Here is a 22,815-nt window from a genome sequence, read left to right as displayed (position 1 = left end):
GGCGACGTAAGACCCGGGCGCAGCGACGTAAGACCCCGGGCGGGGCGACGTGCGCAGGCGCGGTCTGCGGGGAACCGACCGACTGCTCCGGAGGGCAGACATGTCGGGGGTTGCCGCTGTGTCGCGCCTGCTGCGAGCCCGGCGCCTAGCGCTGACCTGCACGGTGAGTGTCCGCCGCGGGCGGGGCGCGGCAGACACCGGGTCCCGGGTCCCCTGCCTCGCGGCGAAACGCGGGGGAGGGCCCGCCACACGTTCCGGAGCCGGCCGGGCGGCGGCGCGGTGAAGGTCACTTCCCCGTGGCTGCCCGGGGCCTGTCCGGGAGCCCGGCGCGGCTGCGAGGCTTCTCGCCCAGCCGCGGGCGCGCGCTCGAAGATTTGGCTGCTCAAGGTCACGCGGCGGGACGTGCCCGGGGCGGCCGGACGGCAGTGGGCCCGTGAGGTGCGGTCTGAGCAGCGCCCCGGCACTCGACTCGGCCTTGCTTCTGGGGCTTTGCGCGGCCCCTGGGCACTGACCGCAGAGCGGCCGGGGCGGTCGCGGGGGCCGGTGTCCTCCTGAGCGTTTCCTGCGGAGCCCCGTGAGACCTACTCGGTCGGTCTGGGCTGTGCTTTCCCGAGGCCTGGCTGCTGGACCGTGTCCCTTCCACTCCTGACAGTTAAGTCTTATGAGTTGATCCTCTGGAATTTTACTGAAGCACTGAATTTAGAGGGTTTAGTTACTTGGTCCCGTTATGTGAACTTGCCCAGCCACCTAGTTAGTGCTTTAATTACAAAGTAAAAATCGCAGTGAGAAGCAAGTCTTTCAACAATGTAGACTTTATTTGTGCCTGTAATTATACCCACAATTTTTTTCTTTTTAAAATTCTGGTATTAGAGGTTATGCTAAATGTGAGGAAGTTGAGTCGGACATTCTGCCAACCCCAGAAAGTGTTTTAAATGTTGTCCCATGTTGTTGATGCTTACTGAGCAGAGGTTCCCCCCAGCCCCCCAAATCTTGGGCTCTAAGACACAAGGGTAGCAGGGGGTCCAGAAGCAGATGATGAAGTCCATGGTCAATGGGATAGTTTTAGTCAACCAAGCATAAGCAGACTTCTGAGTGGGCCCTTCTTGTTAGGTGAGATGGCAGTTTGGTCTGGTGGTCACTGGGGAAGAGTGGACAGGTCTGTCAACCTGGACTGGAGCCAGATGATCCTTACTCCAGCCTGCGCCTGCCCTTCACCCATCACTTGCCCTTTGACAGTTTATGTACGTGTTGCTGTCCTTTATACAGGCTGGGCTGGAAGGAATTCAGCTCTGAGGTTTTAGCTGAAAGTGAAAGTTTCACAAACAACAGATTGGCGCCTAAACCTCTCCTTTTCTGTTGGCTTGATTGGAAGTGATCTTAGTGCAATCTGCTGTTAACTGCCAGCACTGTGCTTCACTGTCTCCATGATTCTTCATCAGGGGCTTGTGTTCAGGTGCTTGTGAACAAAATGGCAAGAGAGAGTTAGCAAAATTAAACCACAGGTTAGATCTACCAAAGATGGTCTTGAGTTTTAAAGTCTTTTATCTTGATGAAGGTAGCTTTTAAAATTATTTCCACCTATGTAAATTAATCTGTCTCCAGGCTGCTTAATGGAGTTTAAGGTTGGCAAGAACAGAAGCAGCAAATTAGCAGAACAAAAAAAGAAAGGAATTCATAATCTCCCACTGAGAAATGTTCAAGGACTGTACTCAATAAGGATAATTTGAATAAAGTCCACAGAAGATTTATCTTTATCCAATTCTGTGGTGTTTTCAAGTCATATTTGCAGCTACTTTTGAGTTACAAAATTATCAAACCTATTTTGCCTTTGTTTCCTTTTTAATTGTCCCAATGTACTGACACAAATTTGCACACTATTTGAAAGTAGTTAAATCAAAAGGAAGAGTAAAACCAGTAACCTTAAATAGTTGTTGCTTAACTTCAGGTGATATTTTTCCATTTTCAACAAGCTATTCAAGAATAAATCAATTTATTCTAATGTATTGTTCTGAATATGTGTTAGTGGCATATCTAGATTTACATTATTTAGGCCACTGTAGTAACTAGTAACCTTTTGTTTTGTTTCTTGGAATAATTACAATGGCACTGGCTTTCAGTTCTACATTCCATGTCCTGTTTTTCCTGGTTCATTTGAAAAATTGTGGCTGGTTTTGGTATGTACCTGGATATTCATCTTAGTTTGGAAGCCTGGAAATTTTTTCCCAAGGATCCCTGGATCATAGGGAAAGTATAGGATCTGGAGCCAGCCAGGCAGATCCAATACCTTGGAAAGACTCCACTGCTCTGTGGCATTAATGAGGGTTCTGTGAGGGAACATGTGAAACTTGTGTGGTGTTCCTCTGTGCCAGGACCTGCAGCTCACAGCCTATCCTCAGTTATCATGTGAATGATGTTTTAAACATCCTTACTTAAAAAACCTTTAAATTTTAAGTGAAGGTAATTGCACATAGTAGCAAAAAAAAAAAAAAGTCAGTGAGTACAGAAGTTCTTGTAAGTGAAAAGAAAGACGACCACCTCCTTCCCAGACCTGTTCTCTAGTGGAATCAGTTCTGAACTGATTTTGGTATTGATGCCTGCTGTTTACCTCCATTTCTCTAGCTAATATGCAGGTGCATTTTGTCCATCTTAGACATTGATTTTTGCTGGTAAATAAGGGTTTAGTTCTCCTGCGGAGGTATGGGTCAGCCATGGACTGCCGCAGGGGCAGGGGCTTTGGGTGCAGCAGACCTGGGTATAGCATAAGCCCTCTTGAAGGAAGTCGCCATTAGCCCCCCATAGGGCCACCAGAACTTACACAGGACTGGGGAAACAGACTCTTCGAGGGCACAAACAGAACCTCGTGTGCACCAGGATCCAGGAGAAAGGAGCAGTGACCACCCCCCCCCCACCCCCGACAAGAGACTGACCCAGACTTGCTTGCAAGTGTCCAGGAGTCTCCGGCAGAGGTGTGGGTTGCCTGTGGCCTGCTGCAGGGTTGGAGGTACTACCCTCAGGGGCACTGAGGGTAGCAGGAGGTCACCATTATTTTCATTACTTCCACTATAGTTTGGCCCCAGGTAAATGAGGAGGGAACACAGCCCCACCCATCAACAGAAAATTGAATTAAAGATTTACTGAGCATGGCCCCACCCATCAGAACAAGACCCAGTTTCCCCCTCAGAAAGTCAGTCTCTCCCATCAGAAAGTTTCCATAAGCCTCTTATCCTTCTTCATCAGAGGGCAGACAGATTGAAAACCACAATCACAGAAAACTAACCAAACTGATCACATGGACCACAGCCTTATCTAACTCAATGAAACTGTGAGCCATGCTGTGTAGGGCCACCCAAGACGGACAGACGGGTCATGGTGGAGAGTTCTGACAAAACGTGGTCCACTGGAGAAGGGAATGGCAAACCACTTAAGTATTGTTGCCTTGAGAACCCCACAAACAGTATGAAAAGGCAAAAAGATAGGACACTGAAAGATAAACTCCCCAGGTCAGTAGGTGCCCAATATGCTACCAGAAATCAGTGGAGAAATAACTCCAGAAAAGAATGAAGAAACGGAGCCAAAGCAACAACAACAACCAGTTATGGATGTGACTGGTGATGGCAGTAAAGTCCAATGTTGTAAAGAGCAATATTGCATAGGAATCTGGAATGTTAGGTCCATGAATCAAGGCAAATTGGAAGTGGTCAAACAGCAGATGGCAAGAGTGAACATCAACATTTTAGAAATCAGCAAACTAAAATGGACTGAAATGGGTGAATTTAACTCAGATGACCATTATATCTACTGCTGTCGGCAAGAATCCCACAATGAAGTGAAAGGCAAAGGAGAAAAGGAAAGATATACCCATTTGAATGCAGAGTTCCAGAGAATAGCAAGGAGAGATAAGAAAGTCTTCCTCGGTGATCAATGCAAAGAAATAGAGGAAAACAATAAAATGGGAAAGACTAGAGATCTCTTCAAGAAGATTAGAGGTACCAAGGGAATATTCATGCAAAGATGGGCACAATAAAGGGCAGAAGTGGTATGGACCTAACAGAAGCAGAAAATATTAAGAGGTGAAAAGAATACACAGAAGAACTATGCAAAATGATCTTCATAACCCAGATAATCACGATGGTGTGATCACTTACCTAGAGCCAGACATCCTGGAATGTGAAGTCAGGTGGGCCTTAGGTAGCGTCACTACAAACAAAGCTATTGGAGGTGATGGAATTTCACTTGAGCTATTTCAAATCCTAGAAGATGATGTTGTGAAAGTGCTGCACTCAGTATGCCAACAAATTTGGAAAACTCAGCAGTGGCCACAGGACTGGAAAAGGTCAGTTTTCGTTCCATTCCCAAAGAAAGGCAATGTCAAAGCACAATTGCACTCAACTCACAACACTAGCAAAGTAATGCTCAAAATTCTCCAAGCCAGGCTTCAATAGTACATGAACCGTGAACTTCCAGATGTTCAAGCTGGGTTTAGAAAAGGGAGAGGAACCAGAGATCAAATTGTCAACATCTGTTGGATCATTGAAAAAGCAAGAGAATTCCAGAGAAATATTTGCTTTATTGACTACATCAAAGCCTTTGACTGTGTAGATCACAAAATACTGTGGAAAATTCTGAAAGAGATGGGAATACCAGACCACCTGATCTGTCTCCTTAGAAGTCTGTATGCAGGTCAAGAAGCAACAGTTAGAACTGGACATGGAACAACAGATTGGTTCCAAATCAGGAAAGGAGTACGTCAAGGCTGTATATTGTCACCCTGCTTATTTAACTTATATGCAGAGTACATCATAAGAAAAGCTGGACTGGATGAAGCACAAGCTGGAATCAAGATTGCCAGGAGAAATATCAATAACCTCAGATATGCAGGTGACACCACCCTGATGGCAGAAAGTGAAGAAGAGCTAAAGAGCCTCTTGATGAAAGTGAAAGAGGAGAGTGAAAAAAGCTGGCTGAAAGCTCAACAATCAGAAAACTAAGATCATGGCATCTGGTCCCATCACTTCATGGCAAGTAGATGGGGAAGCAATGGAAACAGTGACAGACTTTATTTTTCTGAGCTCCAAAATCACTGCAGTGACTGCAGCCATGAAATTAAAAGACGCCTGCTCCTTGGAAGAGAAGTGCTGATCAACCTAGACAGCTTATTAAAAAGCAGAGACATTACTTTGCCAACAAAGGTCAAAGCTATGGTTTTTCCAGTAGTCATGTATGAATGTGAGAGTTGGACTATAAAGAAAGCTGACCACCAAAAATCGATGCTTTTGAACTGTGGTGTTGGAGGAGACTCTTGAGAGTCCCTTGGACTGCAAGGAGATCCAACCAGTCCATCCTAGAGGAAATCGGTCCTGAATATTCATTGGAAGGAATGATGCTGAAGCTGAAACTCCAGTACTTTGGCCACCTGATGCAAATAACTGACTCATTTGGAAAGACCCTGATGCTGGTAAAGATTGAAGGTGGGAGGAGAAGGGGACAACAGAGGATGAGATGATTGGATGGCATCACCGACTCAGTGGACATCAGTTTGAGTAACTCTGGGAGCTGGTAATGGACAGGGAGGCCTGGCGTGCTGCAGTCCATGGGATCGCAAAGAGTCAGACTGAGCAACTGAACTGAACTGAAGGGTTTAGTTCACTTGCCCTACTACCCACATCCTCAGTTTTCCCATTGATTATGCAACCACTTTCAGAACCTTTACTGTGTAGTTCTGTAATTGTGTAGCTTGTACCTGTTCTTACAGAGTAGCTTCTTGGTCCTGATTCATAGGGTGCTGTGCTAGATGAGGACTCTCCACTTTGCTCAGTTGGGGAGATAAGTATCTCTGCTCTTCTCACTTGTGGCTCTCTCTATTCTCCCGATTCAGTGACCTGTACTGTTATGCTAACTCTGTTAATATCTTAGGTAGATTTCTGCTTTCTTTTTCATGTTGCTCTGTTGCAATATTTTGATATTTTTGTCTTCAAAAAATGTGAGATTAATAAGTGGCATAAAATGAGTTTTATCTAAAGACAGAAATTGGATTAAAATTAAATTGGACTCTCCAAATTCTAAAATCACTCCCCAAATCTGATTTAGGTACAAAAAATAGTGTTACTGTTTTCCATGGGGTGATAATGTGATAATTTGTTACAGATTTTATTACAGTAGTTACTGCTTTTTAAGCTAACCATGTGGGTGTGTGTGTTTGTCTGTCTTTATTCAATGTGAACATCCCAGAAAGAAGAAATAAATACTTAGGGAATCTCACAGTTTCTATTTTAACTTTAACTTGGTATCACAAAGTATACTATTCTTATTGGTACTGTTAGCTATATTTTTATTGTTCAGTTCAGTCGCAGTACTTTATGATATCTTCAAGAACATTTGTATTAAAATTCCTTCAGGGACTTGGTTTATGTTAAAATATGAATTTACCATTTAAGAAAGTATAATAAAGCTGGAGAGTATTCTTTTAAATTCACATCTGAAGGAAAAAAACTTAAGTTTTGTCAATAAAAACAAATGTACTGGGAAAAAAAAACAAATACACTTAACATTACCAATGAAAAATTCAAAAATATCACTCTTACCAGTTCGAATCTACTTAAAAATGCAAGAAACTACACTTTTTAAGTAGAGCTATTAAAATAAACTCAGATGTTTGCATCAACCACCACTCAGTTTCTGAGTTAGAGGGAACCTTCTGCCTCTGACGTTCCTCGCTGGTGGTCAGCCAGGTTATCCAACCCCTGCCAGAGTTCCTCATCTTAAAGAAGTCTGTCTGGTTTCAAACAACATATTTGCAGTTCATTTTGTATTTGAAAATTCTCCCTATAATCCACATGTGTTTGTCCCAAAGCATAGTTTCTTTTCTCCACAAAATTGAAACATCTCTTCCAGTTGAAGAATAATTGAAGACATCCCTTTTGTCATTGCTGAATGTATTTAGTTCCCAAAACTGTTGTTCAGAATATTCTACGTCTCTTTTACCAGAGTCTGCTAAAATGTGGTAAGCAGAATGAAAAGACTTGTTCCCTAAATTGCATACCTTTCTTAGTCCGTGAAGAATGTTGCCTCTCTTGCTGGGTTGTGATTTCATTGCCACCCTTTTCTTGGGTAAATGGTTGTAGGAAGGGACGTTTTCGCTGAGGCTTGCAGTTGTACAGGTTGGCCAGGGACAGACCAGGGACAGGTGTCCAGGCAGGGGGATGGAGGCGAAGTGTGACAGGCAGGGACATGGCTGAGCCGCTGCAGGGGTGGAGAGGGCGACGCAGGACCAGGAGCGTCTCGGGGCCTGGATGCGCGTGTCCATGAAGGGTCAGCCCCGGGCCTGGGACAGCCTGTTCTGCAGCCTCACTGCCCCCTCCTCACTGTCAGTGCCTCTTCCAGTGAACCGCAGGCCCCATGTACAGGGTGGGGGGCCAGTGTGAAGAGGGCTGGGATGGACCCGGGAAAAGCACTTGGTGGTTTGCAGAACTGCCACTTAGGCAGCACAGGTGTCCTTCCCATTCTCCTCTAAGTACTGTAAGTCAGGAAATTTGAAAGTGTGCCTTTTACATTTTCTGGGTCATTGAATGTCCTGTCTGGAAACAAGCTTCATGTGGAAGGGCCTTTGCTGGTTACCACTTCCTCAAGCCGGGCCTGGGTCCTTAGCCCCTGCCTTAACCCTTCAGAGCTAAGAGGAGGGTTCCAGGAAAGGTTTCTGGGTGAGAGCGTGCACCTGGGTCCATGAGAAGGTTCACGACTTAGGAAATTAGAAGTCCCCGGTTCTCTGAAGACAGTTAGCCCTCCCTCTTTGTTTCAGAAGTGGCCAGCAGCATGGCAGACAGGAGCCCGCAGTTTTCACTTCACCGTTGATGGCAATAAGAGGTCGTCTGCTAGAATTTCAGATGCGGTAAGTTCAGGGCTCTTTGTTTTAAGTGATTTTCTTGACTTAGCAGAGTAGTGTTCTATACCAGTTTTTTACGTACTTGAGTAACACACAGGTTTTTACTTAAATTCTCTTTTTAATTCGTACCCAAATTATTTTTGATATGTTAGTAATTATAGTACAGACATAAATATAGATACTGATGTTTTTGCTTGTAGCTCTTGGGTATGTATAAGCAAATGAAACGTCAAGTGAAGTAAACAAAATAACAAAATACAGATGTCAGGTGAACAATGTTTACTGGAATGCGAGGTGACAGACACCTTCTCAGCTGAACGTGGGCTCCTCTGTGTCTACAAGGCCCTTCCTCACTCTGTTGAAGAAACCGGAATTTGCTTTTGAGGCCCTTTTCATGGGCTCACAGTGGTGACTGAGTGCTAGTTGGCACCTTCTCAGTCATAAATACAGTATGGACCTGGAACATACTTGGGTTCTCGGTGGTCTCCCAGGTGAATGGACTCTGCTTATCTAAATGAACATTTCACTCTTTTCATGAGAAACTTGCAAAGCATGGTCCATACTACTTTATAAGCTTAGCTTTGTCTAACCATGTATATACGGAGTAAGCATAAAAAGAAAAGGTACAAAATGGTAACTGTAAAGAGAAACCATAGTTGGAACCGGTGTTTTGATCTGTGGCGTTGCCCTACTCTCCGTCTGTGGTCCCATGCTGTGAGTTTCCAGCCTTTCAGCTGATGGTGGGTGTCCCGGCTCCGTGGATCGGTGCTCTGCCGTGATGGGAGCACCCTTTTGACTTGAGGATGTGCCCACCGAGTCTGCCATTGTCGCCGCGGCTGGTGTGCAGCCCGGCACGATGGAGGCCCTCCGGCGGTGGCAGCAACTCCTGTGTGTTGAAGTCCTTCACCGTGACCACAGCCTCAGTGTCCAGCCTAGTTGAACTAGTGATTAACGGGGACTTTTCTTTTCCAGATTTCTGCGCAGTACCCAGTCGTGGACCATGAGTTTGATGCCGTGGTGGTCGGTGCAGGGGGGGCAGGCCTGCGGGCTGCGTTCGGCCTCTCCGAAGCAGGTTTCAACACAGCCTGTGTCACAAAGCTGTTCCCCACCAGGTCCCACACTGTTGCGGCCCAGGTATGAGAAGGCGCTCCCGTGCTCACAGTGCCTGTGAGGTGCCGCTCAAGGAGCCCTGCCCTGCACCGCGCCCCCTCTGCTCCTGGCACTCGGTTCCCAGGGCTCTCTGCCCACTGTCACCGCCCACCCCCTGGGGACGCGTCCCTCCTGTTTCCACTCCAGTCACGCCCCCGTACCTGCCCCCATCATGGTGTGACCACCTCCCCTGCACTCGCCCCACGTGAACGAGCAGGCTGTGTGCTTGCCCTGTGTCTGCCGGAGACGCAGGGCCAGCCTCCAGCGCTGGGGACGGGCTCTGATGATGGCACGAATGTGCAGCAGAGAGCAGTGACCTGTCCTGCTCTGGATTTAGGGAAGAGGGTGAGTGAGGTGAGAACTTAGGTGACTTTATGGTTGTGGTTTTTCACCCTAGGCACACTGTAGGTAGTGCCCGGCTGACATGCAGTGAGTATCCTAGGGTCACACGTGGCTCTTTTCTAGTATTTGGGCACATTTCCTCGTTGGCACAGCAGAGGATGTGGTGACTCTCTGGAACCAGTAGAAGCTCCTGTCACCATCACACCTGGAGCATCAGCGTTCTTCAGCCACCGAGCTGTCCAGATACTTTGTTCAAAAACTGTGCTTTTTAAACTGAAGAATAAGTAATAAACTTCTGTGGTTAATTCATCATCTAAAAGGAAGAATAGATATAAACAGATAATTTTAAGTAGTATTACAAAAATAATACAGTTTTCAGGTAGAGTGCAATATTAATAAAACGGAATGAAAAAAGGGTAGCATGACTTGAATGCTGGTTCTCAAGAAAAGAACGTTTAATTGGGGAAGGATAACATTTGTGTGTGCACTAGGCTATGTATTTTTGCACTATTTATTGAGAATTTTTACTTAATAGATAAGCAAAACTCCAAGTTTGACAAAACTGTTGGCAAGTCTGTGGGGAAACAGGAATTTTTTTACATCGCTGAGGAAAATATAAATTTATATAATCCCTTTGGAAGACAGTTTGATTTTCATTTCATTTTTAAACCAGCTTTCTATATTCTGCTACCCTGGTACTTAAGATTTCTTTTTTCTATCAGGAATGTGTTTGGGTTTGGAGTTGGAGGAGGGAGGAAGGAATGAATTAACTCGTGTGTGTCTGGCCGAGGCTCCTTGCTCTATGCTAGCATCGGTTTGGTAGCAAAACACACAGGAGGATGAGGGAGAGCAGCACCAGCTGAGGAAGGAGCTTAGGAGAGTCTTCCTGAAGAAGTTACGCTTGAGTAACAGTTGGGGAGAGGACGGTTAGAGAAAGTGTCGTGTGTGAAAGACGCTACCTGAAGAGGAGATAGCAGATTGAAGTTTGGGGGTGGGGTGGTGGCCAGCTGCTAAAGTTTGCTCTGTGCTGCGATCTCCTCGGTGACTGACGGGCTGGCGGTGGGGTGGGGGGGGCGGGGGCAGGGGGCAGCGGGGGTGGAGAGTGTGGCTCTGAGCCTCAGCAATGGGCACTTCCTGCCTTTAACCCATGCGCACAAGCACTTCTGGGGACACTGTCATAAAACAGTAGACAGCTCTGAGTCCCCTTTATGTGCCAGGCTTGGTAGGAAAGAAGCCTCAGCCGGGGGGACCTCAGCCGACACTCCAGACAACTCCCCGAGGGCTCAGGCCCCATGCCCTTCTCCAGGGTGAGGCGCCTGAGGCTAGGGGGCTCTAAAACCGGACCCTGTCTCTGCAGGGGGGGGAGACCTGCTTCGGAGTCTGCCAGGCGGTGTGATCCCTCACAGACACTGGCACTCGAGGAGCTGGCTCTATCCGCATCTGTTCTGTCAGGGGCGGTGGGGAGGTAGGCTGACGGTGCAGCTGGGCTCCTACTGTGGTTCACGGGCTGCTGTGTTTCAGGGAGGGATCAACGCCGCCCTGGGAAACATGGAGGAGGACAACTGGCGGTGGCACTTCTACGACACCGTGAAGGGCTCTGACTGGCTGGGGGACCAGGACGCTATCCACTACATGACAGAGCAGGCCCCCGCCTCCGTGGTGGAGGTGCGTCCTTGCTGGCTGCGGGCACGGCGGCGGCAGCCGGAGGCCAACTGGCCGGGCGGCAGTGAGCTGCCAACACGGGAGGGCTGCTCCCCGGGGCTGACGTTCTCATAGAGGGTGTTCGTCCTGGTCTGCAGATTGGTGTTGAAGTTCTGGTGTCGGTTAGCCGTGAGTGTCCAGGTCCTGTAAGGTTCTAGGTGTCTCCTTTTATGTTCCTCAGCTGGAGAATTACGGCATGCCCTTCAGCAGAACTGAAGATGGGAAGATCTACCAGCGTGCCTTTGGTGGACAGAGCCTCAAGTTCGGGAAGGGTGGGCAGGCCCACCGCTGCTGCTGCGTAGCTGACCGCACCGGCCACTCGCTGCTGCACACGTTGTACGGAAGGGTGAGGTGCTGGGCCCACAGGCGGTGAGGGGCAGCCTGGCCAGGCGTGTGCAGGGTGGGAAGCAGGCCGCTCTGGGCCAGGTCACTGTCAGCCCAGGGGTCGCTTTCTAAGCAGCAGAGTTACTTGGTTAGTTGTTAATTTGAAAGTGTCTGTTTTTGGAAACGTAAGTGGTGGTCATTACATGCCAGGTTTGACCCTGGCCTCTGTCATGAAAGTACAAGAACAGAACAAGCATTTTGAGGCTTTTTCCCCACCTCTGAGTTCCTAAATTGATTGATTTAATACTTAACTGTTCAGTCTGACCTATGACTTGAGGGACAGTGGTCACTGGATAATCAGGGCCAACTTTGGCCCAGTAGTCAGTATTCTGAACAGTGCTGCTTTTGAACTCTTGATTTGCAGAGGGTCACAGATCATTGATTTTCAAGTCAGAATTGTGTGTCACGCAGGGGGCTGGTGGTTTGACAAGTGCCCCATCCTTTTCCAGGGCTGTCAGATCCCAAGTCCGGGCTGCACAGTCCAAGATGAACCCTCTGCTGTGGTGGAAATGTGCTGAGCGTCTCGTTTTACTTGGACTCGGCCACGTGGCAGCAGGCCCCACATAGCACAGCCTGGTCCAAGTTGGACCCCCATGGTCCATGGCTCAGCCCTGGCGGCGGCCGGGGGGAGCTTGGTGCTGCCTCTGGCGCCTCTCAGGGCTGCCTGGAGCTGAGATGAGCCCTACGTGCAGCCCCCTCTCCTGGGCTGTGTTCTTTGTACCAATGAGCTGGCATTTGTGGCTTGAAGTCTGCGGCTCCTTTTTGAATCCATTGTTCCCCCCGGGTCTGCCTGATCCCTCTCCCCTCAGATCGCGGTCTCTAACTGGTCAGGTTTACAGTGCCACTACGAATGCAGGATCCCTTTTTTTTCCGTTTTCTCCCCCTTTCAGTCTCTCCGCTATGACACCAGCTACTTTGTGGAGTACTTCGCCCTGGACCTCCTGATGGAGAGCGGGGAGTGCCGCGGTGTGATTGCTCTGTGCATAGAAGACGGGTCCATCCACCGCATCAGGGCCAGAAACACCGTCATCGCCACAGGGTGAGAGCCTGCCTTTGTCATGTTCAACTTCTCTGCAGGCGAGCTGCATTTCGGAACTTCCTGTTTCTAGTGAGAATGGAGGCATCGCGGGGCGGTGGGTGCGGCCCAGGCTTTGGGTCACCTGCTGGGCTTGTACCGCTGAAGGCCTGAGGGGCGGCCCCAGCACCTACCTCAGGCATGGTCAGAAAGAGTCAGCAGTTCCCAGCTGGGAGGACCCTCGATGAGACCGAGGCCTGGAGGGTCATGTGATGCTTTCTGGAGTAACATCTCTTCTGCTTTGGTGGGTGCTGTGTTTATACTGGTTTCTGGGATAGATAAGTGCTGTTTATTCACATGAAGAAAACGAGTAAAATTCCATCTTATATACTGTCAGGAAGTGAATCCATAAACATTTTTATGTTTTACTGTAAAAGGAGCATTCTTTCAGAGAATCACACAGCGCAGACATGCCCTAAAGCACAGGCGTCCCTAGGCTCCGTTGCTGTGGCCAGGGCAGCTCGTGCAGACGCACCAGAGGTGCTGCCCAGCGCGCGGCCCCGAGGGAACACGTGTGCTGTAGCCTCTCTGCCGACCTGTGTTTTCCAGCGGCTATGGGCGCACCTACTTCAGCTGCACGTCCGCCCACACCAGCACCGGCGATGGCACCGCCATGGTGACCAGGGCTGGCCTGCCCTGCCAGGACCTGGAGTTCGTGCAGTTCCACCCCACAGGTAGGACGCGTCGGGCTCCTCGTCTTTCAGGTGATCAGGAACTATGGGAAGGCCTCTCTGCAGTTACAGGTGCTTGCTTTCTCGGATCTCAGTCCTGAATCATGGCCTCCCTGAGGAGCTTCTTCCCAGGGTCCTCAGGGCGGTGAAGCCAGCATCTTAGCTTCACCTCATCTTAGCACGCTCGCGATGCGACGCAGTGACTGTTGGCTGCCCCTCTCCTCGACGAGGCTGTTAGCTCCCCTGGGAGGCCAGAGCAGGTCTGCTGCTTTACCACTGTCTAGTATTGCCTGGAGAATTCCACGGACAGAGGAGCATGGCAGGCTACAGTCCACGGGGTCACAAAGAGTTGGCCACATCTGAGCAACTAACACTGACATTCACAGCGCCCAGCACGCGGTAGGGCCGGAGGGAAGGCGTTTGAGTGGAGAAGCAGCACACATGAACTTCGGGCTGCCGCAGTGACTGAGTGGCAGGCGGGCCAGAGCCACCCCGAGGGAGGCGACTCGGGCATGGGCGTGGGAGGGGCCGGGGAGGGGGCCAGGGACGACCTGTCAGCCGCGGAGCCACCCCGTGCTGAAGAACCAGACACACTCTGTCAGTGTGTTCTTTCCGACCCTGGCGTGAATGAGAAAAAGCAGTGTATTAGGTGGTAGTTTTATTGCTATTTTTAACCAGTAAGATATCTGAGACTTCTGAGTTCCTCTGTAGTTAGAGGTTTTTTTCTTTTTTTTTGCTTCCTTTTCAATATATGAGAAATAAACTACTGGAAGAAATGGCCATTGAAACTAGGAAGTCTGAAAATGACAGACAGGAATTTGCATCTAGTTCTAAAAGCAAGGTAACCCTTTAGAGCACTAATCGAAGTGTTAGGCTTCAAACTACAAACTGCATCCAGCTCCAGGCGTCCTTGTCCTCATCACCTTGAGGGAAGTCGAGGGACGATCGAGATACGGCGCAGCTCCCCCTCCTGCTGCCAGACTTGGATCTGGGCTCTGCACCTCCCAGCATCATGTTGGCGGGCTAGTCTGTGAAGCCGGGGAGACTTGGAATGTCCGTGGTGGGCACGGCCTCCGTGAGGGCTGCCACGATCTGCAGGCTCGTCCGTCATCTAGTTGCTGCCGACACCAGCTTTCCAGCCAGGCTTCCTAACCTTCATCAGTCAACACAACTCCGTGGTGTTGAACAGTTAAAACCTGAGCTGTTAAATGTACACTTTGCCATGTTGAGAGGGTGCAGCACAGTCACGGTCGGGGCATTGAGCAGAACTGCGTGGATGCTGCAGCCAGGCCTTCTGTGCAGCTGGGCTGTGCCACTTTTATGCTGTGGCATCGCCACCTGCCTTGGCTTTTTCTCTATCTTCTGCTCTCCTGGGAGGTGTGCCGTTTGCACACCCTTTCCTTCTCCCAGAGTATCTTGGGAAAAGCATTTGCATCTGAAGTATAGACCCAGCGATTGTTAGGTTGTAACTGTCTTGTCGATTGGTTCTTTGCAGGCATATACGGCGCTGGCTGTCTCATCACGGAAGGCTGCCGCGGAGAGGGGGGCATCCTCATCAACAGCCAGGGTGAGAGGTTCATGGAGCGCTATGCCCCCGTCGCTAAGGACCTGGCGTCCAGGGATGTCGTGTCCCGGTCCATGACCCTGGAAATCCGCGAGGGAAGGTCTGTGTGGTCATGCGCCCCCATCCTCTGGTGGCTGCGGTTCGTGTCTGCATTTCAGCAAGGGCTGGGGGGCTCCTGTGTCTCTCAGCTTGCTGCTCACCCTGGAGACCGCATGCAGTTGCCTCTGACAGTTGTCTGCTAGTTTATGGTCTCCAGAGACCTGTAGTTTAAGAAGTTTAGCAGTTAGCTGTGACTCCTTCTCAGATCTGTGGACCAGTTCATGTGTGTGTGAGTGTGGTGGCTTTGTGTGCTTAGTCACTCAGTTGTGTCAGATGCAACCCCATGGACTGTATCCCGCCAGTCTCCTTTGTCCATGGGGGTTCTCCAGGCAAGAATACTGGAGTGGGTTGCCATGCCCTCCTCCAGGAGATGGTCCCAACCCAGGGATTGAACCCAGGTCTCCCGCATGGCAGGCAGATTCTTTACTGTCTGAGCCACCAGGGGAATTTAACGGTGAGCTTCCAGTGCCTGTTGCTTAACCCTGGGTGGTTGGGGGCTCTCAAGGTGAGTAGGATTTGTTCTTTGTGAAGCAGTGTGAGGTCTTAGCTGAGGTGAGACCTCAGGTGTCAGGTGTGAGGTGCCAAGTCTCCCTGACACCGTGCCAGCCGTGGTGATGCTGGTTAAATGCCTGGGTTGTGGCCTCTGGAGGCATCGTGTGTGCACAAGAAAGAAGGCTGGTTGTTCTTTGGCGTGAAAGGACTAATGCATTCACCCAGCAGAACACGGCAGATTGTGACCTCCCGACACTCAGGTGTGAGCCTGGTGAGGGTGGGGTGTCCGCCGTGTTAACAGCTGCATCCCAGCACCTGGGGCCCACTTTGGTGCTTGGCTGCCGAGAAGAGATGCCCCAGAAAGGTGGCCTTAGTGAAGGGGGCGCTTTCTCCTGGATCAAAGCAGGTGTTGCCTCACGCACCACGAAGATGCTGTGACCTCACATTTTCTGGATGTCGTTCTTGACCTGTTGCCTTGCTGTTCTCTTCCCCCAGAGGCTGTGGCCCCGAGAAGGACCACGTGTACCTGCAGCTGCACCACCTGCCCCCGGAGCAGCTGGCTATGCGCCTGCCCGGCATCTCAGAGACGGCCATGATCTTTGCGGGCGTGGACGTCACCAAGGAACCCATCCCTGTGCTTCCCACCGTGCACTACAACATGGGCGGCATCCCCACCAACTACAAGGGGCAGGTGATCAGCTGGGGACCCCCCAGAAGTGCTGTGTGGTGTGATGGGTGCTGAGCAGGTGATTGGCTGGGGACCCCCCCCCCCCCCGAGAAGTGCTGTGAGCTCCGGGTGCTGGGCCGGTGATAGGCTGAGGGGACTCCCCTCCCAGAAGTGCTGTGCGGTGTGACGGGTGCTTCTGCTGGAGGGCGGGAGGCCTTGGTGCTCCTCCAATGTTTGCATTCACGCCTTAATCAACTGTTAGCATTTGATTAATTCTTCCTTAGTCATATATTAGATCGTTTGCAGTTTTTCCTACATGAGTGCGTGCTTTCAACAGTAATTTGTGAGCTCTTCACAGTTAACTCGTGGATGGTTTGCAGCTCACAGAGAGCCTTTTAGTCACTGTCAGCCCCTCGTCCGGTGAGGTGGCCTGCGCTGACGCCTCCGGCCCTCCACCTCCCTGTTGAGTGCCCTCCCGCCTGCTGCCCTCCCTGTGCCACACCCACAGCTGGAGTGGGGCTGCGGGGGCACGTCAGGTGCGGGGAGGGTCTCCTGGGCATCAGATTGCCGTCCTTAGACCTCAGCAAAGGTGGCCGGGGAGGGGGTGGGGCAGTGTCTCGGGGGCGGGGGGAGGGGCTGTCCAGTCTCTTCTCCATTCTCTATCCTTGCTGAGGGGAAAGGGAGCTGGGCAGACCGTGCTTGCTAATCTTGGTCTCTTTCCCCAGGTTCTGAGGCACGTGAATGGCCAGGACAAGGTTGTGCCCGGCCTGTATGCTTGCGGGGAGGCCGCCTGCGCCTCAGTGCATGGTGCCAACCGTCTGGGTGCAAACTCACTCCTGGACCTGGTGGTCTTCGGCCGGGCGTGCGCTCTGAGCATCGCGGAGTCCTGCAGACCCGGTACGTGCTTCTTCCAGGAGCCTAGCTATTTGCAGAGGCTTTGCTTTGTGGTCATATAGTGGGGAGGGGGCGGAGGGGGGGAGTCCTGGTGTTATCCCAGAGAAGTGAAGAAACAGAAATTCAGAGATTTTTATGGTGATAGACCCGAGACTAAACACAGGCTGGGTGGAGTTAGAAGAGTAACTTGAGTCAGGTGTTTCTGCAGTTGTTCTGCTCAGAAGTCACTCCTGGGAAATTGTTAGTTTGAAGGGGTTTATCAGATATTACTTGCCTGGTGTGAATTATCTCCAAAGAAATGTTTTAAATAGTAGGTATAAATGAGCAAAATACAACTACATCTCTTAAGGGAGAAAAGGATGAGTTGACGCAAACAAGAGAAGCCTGGGTCACAGCTCTCCCCTCCAGAGAGGCTGGGTTTCTACCTGTGATTTCCCCTGTGGACATAAAGTAACTTAATTTGCTGAGGAAGAGATAACCACGTGCTAGTCTGACAACAACTCTGGTGCCCACTTTGCTGAAGCTGGAGCCCGATAGCAGTCTCTCAGCAAAGGAGAAAATTCGAGGTTCCCTTTCTTTTGACCTGAGAAGAAGGAAGTTTTATAAGAATACCATTTACTTTTGTACCTGAAGGATTACACTATTAAAACTTTTGGAAATCAGCAATAAAAGGAACAAACTACCCACACATGTAGCAACATGGATGAGTCTATGTCAGGTGGTGCAGTCCAGACCCAAGAGGCCACATGAATGTGATTTTGTGTGTGGGGTTCTGGAGTAGGGAGACTGGGGCAGGAGATGGTGGGGTGGTCATTAAGGGCCTGGTTCTACTTGTGGCGAGGGTCACGCAGAACCAGCAACCACACTAAGTTAGGCTAAATGTTAAAATCATGGCAGTTTCAGCAGTCTGTATGTGTTACTGAAATCTGTAGATGTGTGCACCTAAGAGAAAAACTCAGTTTTACAGAACAACTTTTTTAAAGCATTCGAAACAAAAGGGAGCAAAGCCGCCCGCCTGGAGGAGCTCGGGCAGCGCTCAGCCTTGGAGAGAGAGTGACTGCAGGCCTTTGTCTCCTGCACATCACACCTACGTGCGATACCTTCTGCAGAAAATATATTTGTCATCCCCAAACAGCTTAAAAACCTCAAAAGTGTTTATCTTTTTAGAAAGGCAAGAACAGCAAATCTTGAGGTTTACATAAGAGGGTAAAGAGCCAGGATCAGCAGGAGGCTGTTAGACACCCCCGGCCAGGTCCTCCCATCCACCCCCCACCCCCTAAGTCTGAAAATCAGAAGAATTGGGCAGAGTGAGAACAGCTCTCCTGCAGGGTGCGGTGTTTCTCCTTCGCAGATTAGTAATGCAAGATTGATTTGCATACATCTAATTTTTGATCTTAAGATATGGTTTCTGTTCTGTTCGTGCAAAGATTACTTATTGGACACAGACTTTGCCAGAAATTTAGTCTTTTTGTTTACTCTTTGACCCCAAGTCAATAGATGCTTCCTCGGGGACAGGGTAGTTCAGGTAGAATATTATGTGTGCATTTTCCAAACTCCCTGAAAAGAGTATAACACATTTGGTGGGGTGGTTTTTGTTTTGTTTTTTTAAGGAGATAAAGTTCCCTCGATTAAACCAAATGCTGGGGAAGAATCTGTCATGAATCTTGACAAATTGAGATTTGCCAATGGAAGCATAAGAACATCGGAACTGCGACTCAACATGCAGAAGGTAGGAACCTGGACAAGCTTTGGAGTGAGCAGGCCAGCTGCGTCGACAGCCCTGCCGTGGGGTTGCTGTTTCCCAGAGGCATGTTCGGGTCTGCGTAAGATTCAAGTGTGTGCTTTCCATACCGAAGGCTGGAAGGGGGAGCCCAGGGCAGAAACAGCAGCTCCCCGGCACTGGGACGTGGCTTTCTCTTTAATTTCACTTTAAAATGTAGGTACCTGTGGTTGGTGGCTTATCCATCAGGTAACACAGATTTAGGTCAATTAAAAACAAAACAGCTAGGAATCCAATTATTTTAACATGGGGAATCTTGCTCCATGAAGGAGACTTTGCTCTGTCCACTTGAAATTTCTGTGTGGGAGCGTTTTCTGGAAAGAAGCCCGAATGGTTCCTGTGGCCATACACACAGACACCAGCAAAAGGGAAGAGGTGCATGTGGCCACTCTCAGAGGACTGTGGTTCTCTCTTCGCGAGTCTGGGCTTCGGGGAGGCCTCGTGGAGTGGGAAGGTAGGAGGGAACAGAAGCGTGGAGAAAGTCCAGGGTACAAGTTTCAGGATGAAAATCAGTAAGCCCTGGCATGTACAGCAGCATCCTGACTAGCTGGTATTCTTGTACACATGGGAGTTGCTTAGAGAGCAGGTTTTTTAAGTTCTCACAGACTTCATTTTAAAAGTCAGAGTAATAAACTCAGTCTGAATTTTTTAGTTTTTCTGTTGAATATTTTATTTAAAAAAAAAAATGCCCAAGAGAAAACCTGAAGGTTTAACAGTTCTTGGCGTGGCTTCTCCGCGTGAATTAAGAGCTTACAGGTATCTCACGTCCCAGTCGATGCAGAGCCATGCCGCGGTGTTCCGCGTGGGAAGTGTGCTGCAGGAAGGCTGCGAGAAGATCAGCGGCCTCTACGGAGACCTGCAGCATCTGAAGACGTTCGACAGGGGTGAGTGCGCCGCGCCCGCCCGCTGTCACAGGGTGCACAGTTCTTGCTCAGTGGGCCCTGTCGCCTGAGGGCTGCTTTGTGTGCCCAGGAATGGTCTGGAACACTGACCTGGTGGAGACCCTGGAGCTGCAGAACCTGATGCTTTGTGCTCTGCAGACCATCTACGGAGCAGAGGCCCGGAAGGAGTCACGTGGCGCCCACGCCAGGGAGGACTTCAAGGTGTGCCTTCTCCCCGGGCTCCCGCGGCCTGCTGGGCTCCCCGTGACCCGTCAGCCCCCTGCGGCCCGCACTCCCTCCAGGGCAGTCTCCATGTGTTTCCCGCAAAGCTGTGAGGAGGGCGCCTTACTCTCCTGATCGCCTCCACACCTGTGTCTTCGTGTTTTTGGTACTCCAGTGCTTTCCGCCTTCCGCTCAGTGTCTGCTGCTGCCTCTAGGCCTGGACGAGGCGGAGGCGAGTGCAGCCGGCGCTGCTCACTGACTGACTCAGTGACCGGCCTGCCCCTGGTCTGGAAAGAGCTGTGGAGCCTCATCTCAGCTCACTGTTCTTTGAATGAACTGATTTTTACGCCAGGCTCACCTGCCAGATTCTGCAGAAAAGTGCATCCAGCACGTAGTAGTTAGATTTTCCTGGAAGGAGGTTTTTGGGGCGGCAGTCAGGTTAGGATTGGGCACATTTACTGGACCTGAGCGACAGACAGGCAGTCTTTTGTGTTTGGATGGCTCAGCTAGAGGCTGAGCAGGAAGAACTTTATTTTGATCCACTAGACACTGGTTGGAGCTGCGTTAGATTTGCCAGGTACTTAGAAGAGGACATTTGTGAGCACGCTCGTCCTGTGTGCCTGGGACAGAAACCTTTCCCGGAAGCTGGTTGGTTCCTATGGCTGAGATGTCACCGAAGACAGGCAGAACCCCCTCACCTGGAGTGGGTTGAGGTTGGCGGGGCTCGCCCCTCCTTGGGGTACAGGTGCAGCAGTCAGGGAGGTGTCCATTGCCCCAGGCAAGAGGTCTGGCCTTGCTCAGCAGAAGCTGCAAGTGGGTGGATGTGTGGGGTTTTATTTGAAGAGGTTTTGTGCGTCTTATCTGTTACCACATGCAGGGTATTCCTTAATTGCATTCAGCTTCTCTTTAAAAGTTTTGGAAAACTTAAATGGCTAAGATTAGAACATTAAATTAAAAAGGCTGAAAGAGAAAGTTGAAGTCTGAAAGAGTACAGAGCAGAAAGACAGGGAAGGTATTTGATAAACTCAAGTGCATAAAAGACCAGTTAAATTCCAGTACCTATCCACTGATTGTGGAGAGAAAATGGAGAAGTGGAGTTCTGAGCTGTGCTGTGCTGCAGGCCTGCTCCCAGCCCTGTGGCTCAAGGGCCTGACCTCATCAGCGCTGTGGGGGGATGGGATGGACAGGGGCGGGTAGGGGTCCTTGACCAGGCCAGCCCAAGGTGAGGGGTTGGCAGTTTATCAGTAAAGGCCCACGGATGTGTCTAGAGGACTGGCCACTGGCCAAGGGATCCCAGATCTTGTTCATTTTATCTGCGTGTGGTGCGAGTTCTTGCCCTGTGCTCTTCTGGGTCAGGTCTGCACACTTAGTTTCAGTGGGAATGACGAGTTTGCCGTGCTTTCTGGTTGTCGGGCTGTATAGGGTATTTGTTGATGGCATTTTCTGAAATAAACTTACTTTCTGTGGCCTTAGGAGAGGGTTGATGAGTACGATTACTCCAAGCCCATCCAGGGGCAGCAGAAGAAGCCGTTTGAGCAGCACTGGAGGAAGCACACGCTCTCCTACGTTGACATCAAGACTGGGAAGGTGCGTGGGGAACGGGTTCCACCTGTCCACACGGGCACATGGCCTGGCCCTCGGGTGACGCCAGGTCAGTGTTCGCTGAACTGTGAGGAACAGCGTGGATTTCAGTTGACTACTGCCAGATGAGAGACATCACTGAAAACACACTGTCAGTCAGGCTTCTGCCTGGAAAGGAACCCAGCAGGGGCAGATGGTTCAGAGGGCCACCTCCTGCTTACCATTTTGAAGTAGTTACCTCAAGTATCGTGTGCATATGAACTTTCACTTAAAAGTAGGAAAAACTGCAAATACATGATTTACACATAATTAAGTGATGACAGTGTATACAAAGTTTTACCTGCTTTTGGAGCGTTTTCAGTTTAAGTTTGAATTTGAAGCGTTGAGAATTTGATACAGTGTTATTTTAATTGTTGTATTCCATATGTGAACTTACATAATCTCAAGTTTGTTACTGAAGAATATTCCAGTAAATACCTTTGTTTTTAAGTTCCTGAATGTGTCTGCACACCTGCTTTTATGATTTTTCAAAAGCACAAGAGTGTCATGTGTACATTTCTCTGCTCATCACTGGCTCTTCTTTTTTTAAGGTTTCCCTGGAATACAGACCTGTAATCGACAGAACTTTGAACGAGACTGACTGCGCTACTGTTCCCCCAGCCATCCGCTCCTACTGAGGAGACTGAGGCATCCCCTCTCCTGTAATTATGTATAATAGCTCACGCCTGGGTTCAGGTCATAACCACCTTCTTGATTGTGTCCTTGATGGACTGAGGAGGCCATCTGATAGAAATTCCTACCAGAGACCAGTAACTTGCCAGTGATCACCAGCCAGGAAGTGTTCAGCCTGCCTTCATCCCTGCCTCCTCCTCCTGAAATAATAAAACTAGATGACACAAGTTACAGACTTGTGTTTATGTCCAGGTTCACCCACAATATTGTACTGTTTGACTTGAGGCATACTTATTGACCTGAAATATAAAACATAACTACCTTTCTATTCTGTTGCATCAAAGTCCAGAGATTTTGCTGTGGTGTGTGTGTAAGGCATGAGTTTTGGTGCTTGACAGCAAATGAAGACAACAGACATTACCTGCTAGATCTCAGCAGGCTAATGGTTTAATACCTGAACATGTGTCCTGAATAATTTAAATGACCAAACACTGCATGAAGGTGACATGGGCATAAATGGATCTTCCTCCCCCCGTGCAGGTGCTGCTTGGAGCCGCCCCACAAGGTCTTGTCTCAGGGTTGGGTTCTGTAGAATCCAGTCCGAGGCAATCGGGTTCCTTCATTTCAGATTGTTCTTCTAGGTTAGAGATTGCTCAGAACTTCTGGCTCAGTAGGTCCTGGGATTGGGCCTGAGAATTTGTATTCCTAATATGACCAAGGACCACACTTCAAAAACCGCCTGTGTTGAATGATGTGGTCCAA

General features: G+C 49.7%; 1 protein-coding gene across 1 annotated transcript; it reads left to right on the top strand.

Annotated features, from left to right (window-relative positions):
* The first annotated feature begins 8 nt into the window (after positions 1-8).
* SDHA (succinate dehydrogenase complex flavoprotein subunit A) lies at positions 9-22,381 on the top strand. Its single transcript, XM_043887904.1, has 15 exons — positions 9-163; positions 7,796-7,885; positions 8,852-9,013; positions 10,892-11,035; positions 11,253-11,417; positions 12,346-12,494; positions 13,080-13,204; positions 14,697-14,865; positions 15,852-16,047; positions 16,749-16,920; positions 18,528-18,646; positions 19,470-19,581; positions 19,670-19,800; positions 21,274-21,387; positions 21,972-22,381. Exons 1-15 carry the CDS (start codon positions 101-103, stop codon positions 22,056-22,058), a joined length of 1,998 nt encoding a protein of 665 aa, XP_043743839.1. The 5' UTR covers positions 9-100; the 3' UTR covers positions 22,059-22,381.
* Positions 22,382-22,815: the final 434 nt, after the last annotated feature.

The sequence above is a fragment of the Cervus elaphus genome, chromosome 25 (genome assembly GCF_910594005.1).
Source record: "Cervus elaphus chromosome 25, mCerEla1.1, whole genome shotgun sequence".
Lineage (NCBI taxonomy): Eukaryota > Metazoa > Chordata > Mammalia > Artiodactyla > Cervidae > Cervus > Cervus elaphus.
Note: the sequence above shows the minus strand (reverse complement) of the source record. Positions and strands in the feature narration are given on the sequence as shown.